At 56.9% G+C, this 3,036-nt stretch overlaps 1 protein-coding gene across 1 annotated transcript in view; it reads right to left on the bottom strand.

Moving 5' to 3' along the window:
* Window positions 1-2,708, bottom strand: part of MLC1 (megalencephalic leukoencephalopathy with subcortical cysts 1) — a 28,333-nt gene extending 25,625 nt beyond the window's left edge. Inside the window, exons 1-3 of the mRNA XM_011942269.1 lie at window positions 2,686-2,708; window positions 2,055-2,236; window positions 431-520 (exon numbers count right to left, since the gene is read on the bottom strand). Of these exons, the coding sequence (XP_011797659.1) occupies window positions 431-520; window positions 2,055-2,231 (267 nt within the window). The 5' untranslated portion in view covers window positions 2,232-2,236; window positions 2,686-2,708. The remainder of the gene's footprint in view (window positions 1-430; window positions 521-2,054; window positions 2,237-2,685) is intronic.
* Between the last annotated feature and the right edge of the window lie 328 nt (window positions 2,709-3,036).

Genomic DNA, 3,036 nt, shown 5'->3' with positions numbered 1-3,036 from the left:
AAAGTCATATGAAGATTTTTTTTTTTTTTGAGTTGAAGTTTCACTCTTGTCGCCAGGCTGGAGTGCAGTGGCCTGATCTCGGCTCACCGCAACCTCCGCCTCCCGGGTTCAAGTGATTCTCCTGCCTCAGCCTCCCGAGTAGCTGGGATGACAGGCGCGCACCACCACGCCCGGCTAATTTTTCTATTTTTAGTAGAGATGGGGTTTCTCCATGTTTGTCAGGCTGGTCTCAAACTCCTGACCTCAGGTGATCCGCCTGCCTGCGCCCCCCAAGGTGCTGGGATGACAGGCGTGAGCCACCGTGTCCGGCCCATATGAGGAGATTTGAAGGAGGTACAGGTGACAGAAACCTGCACATCTCAGAGCAAAGAAACCTGAGCATGTGCCGGCGAGCTCGGGCACTGGAACAGGCCTGGAGGAAGCTGCTTACAGAGCCTGCAGCACAGCGCAAGTAATCCATCTCGGCAGGGAACACGTTCCCCAGGTACAGCGAAAACCCTGAGGTCACCAGGAGGCAGCTCTGCAAGACAGCGACAGAAGCCCAGGTTACAACGCACCCCGTCCCCGGCTAGACACCGACCTTGCAGCTTCCACTTCACTGTCTCTGCGTGTTGGTGACTCACCCACGGCCCCCAGCATCAACCGCACCTGCACCCGGGGCCCGCCCAACCTGGACTTCTCCTGTAGGACAGACACAGCCCCACTGCAGCCCAGGATATGGACCAGCCTCCCCCAGCCATGTCGGAGCATGGACCCCCATGCTGTTATCTGGAGGAGAGAAGGAAGGGGATCTGCCAATATTTAGAGCAAGGAATGGCACCTCTCCCCACAAAATACCCCTGTCCCAACATGTTGTGTGTACAGAGTCTTCCGGATCTCATACTCAGGTCCAGACGCGAGACTGCAAAGCAACTGCCCATCCCCCTCCGTCTGCAGAACCTAATTTCCAGATCTGGAAGAAGATCCCTCCAGGCAGGGGCTCCAGGCCTAGGGGCTCCAAGCAGGGAAGACCCTAGCAGGAGGCAGGGAGGGGGCTCTCTCTCACGCACAGCACCGCAGGGGTGAGGCAGGGAGGGGGCTCTCTCTCATGCACAGTACCGCAGAGGTGAGACAGAGGGGAGTCAGTGTCAAAGGTCACTGGGACCCAGGGTCCTGGCAGAGGAAGCGAGGTCTGGGGCAGAGGGGACCTGGCCTGGGCAGGGGAGGGGCTGCAACTAAGTCCAGGGCACCGGGCGGAGGAGGGCAGAGCCCGGAGATGGCCGCCATCACCCAGCTCCGAGGCAGACGCCTGTCTTGGTGAGGCATGCTCAGGCCATGGGAGGTGGACAGGACCACTGTGGGTGCTGCAGGGGCTGCTGGCGGAGGCGAGGGCACAGGGAGGGGAGAGATTGCGGCCTGGATCTCATTCTCAGCCCAAGCTGCCCGGAACCTGGAGTCCCTGCAGAGAGGCCTGTCCTGCGGCCTGGCTCTGAGCAGCTGTACACACTCAGGCCCAAGTGGCTCCGCCAATCATCTCTGTGCCCACGACAGTGCCGGGAATGGCCAGGGCCCCAGGGAAGTCCCTCGGACATCTGGCGCTGCCCGTCCGCCCCAGGCCTGTTCCTTTATGCACCAGCTCCCTCCCAGCCGGCCCCTGCGGCTCCCCCTAGGAGGAGGAGGTCCCTGAGGTTCTCTCACTGAGGCCTGACCTGAGGGCCTGAGACACCTCCTCCCACCTTTGCAGGTGACCCCTCGGAGGACTCTGGACCCCCAGAGCCGAGGGTCATGGAGGCTCCCGGGGCCCATGGGTGGCCCCGGGACTGTCCCTGCCTTGGTGGGACTCAGCCACAGCCTGGAGCAGCTCGAGGCTGGCACAACAGACACCCATAAATTAATAAAAATAACTGTGAAAACACAAGCAAAACAAGCTCGTCAGCACCCAAGAGTTCTGCAGCATCAGGGTTAGTCTGAGAGTTGCTCTTTCTGTCCCACCCGGGGCTCCAGGGTGCCGCGGTCCATCACCAGAGGGACCAGGTGCTCATGGCCCTTCAAGGTCTTGGTGTAGAGCTACTCACCCCCATCAGCACGGAGAAGACCCACGTCTTGGGGCTGAAGCAGGGGGGCAGTCTCTTCGACAGCTGCAGGTCGCTCGGCTTCGTGTCCGGGGCGTAGCTGGCGGGGTCTTGCCGGCCCCGCTCCAGTGTGGGCATCCGGTCATAGGCCAGCTCCTCTCTGAATGGCTCCTGGGTCATGGCACCTGGGGACACCACAGCTGTGCTGAATGTACAGCCACGTGTCACCAGTTCTTTATCTGGAATAAAATCATCATTGGTTTTGACCACTCTGAAGAAAATTCAATAAGTTGTTTCCAAGAAATATTTTTTAACAGAAGAGATATTGTTCATACTGAAGTGCTCTAAATTTGAAGAAGAAAATGAGCACTTGAATCTAAAAGTGAAAAAAAATAACTTTCCTGGAAAAACAGACCTGAATAGTCTGGGTTCAGGGTGAGATTCTACACTTTAAATGCTTCATTGATCCATGTGGGCCCTCCAGGTGCAAAAACACCTGACAACTTCCATCGGCAACTTCATCCATGCACCCATCACGCGGGGGACTCAAGCACATTAAACTGCTCCAGTTGGTAGCTAAACAAGAGATTGTAAAATACGCCTCTACTTAACGGCTTAATGTCTGAGCACTTACCTCCCCGCCGCTCGGCAGTTGGGAGCGCTGGTCTCTGGGTGAGGGACTTCCAGCAAGAACTATTCACAAATTAAACAAAAGCTCAGCAAACTTGCGCTGAAGGCAGGGGAAGGAGAGCTGCTTCCTGAATATCAATGAGGGGAGGAATCGGGTGGATCCTAGAAATGTTTCGTGTTGGTTGTATAAACCACTGCCTGGGAGCTGTCAGAACCCAACTAGGAAAGGAAGGGCCTTCCTGTGTCACTCGCCAAAGACCTCGGTATCTCAGAAGAAAGAAGCGTCCCTAAGGTTAGAATCCCACCAAATACACATTCCGAGCAGGCCCTGTTTCTGAAACATAGCTGATTGCTC

This window comes from Colobus angolensis, unplaced genomic scaffold (assembly GCF_000951035.1).
Source record: "Colobus angolensis palliatus isolate OR3802 unplaced genomic scaffold, Cang.pa_1.0 Scaffold208, whole genome shotgun sequence".
Classification (NCBI taxonomy): domain Eukaryota; kingdom Metazoa; phylum Chordata; class Mammalia; order Primates; family Cercopithecidae; genus Colobus; species Colobus angolensis.
The sequence above is the reverse complement of the archived record's forward strand: the minus strand, read 5'-3'. Positions and strand labels throughout refer to the sequence as shown.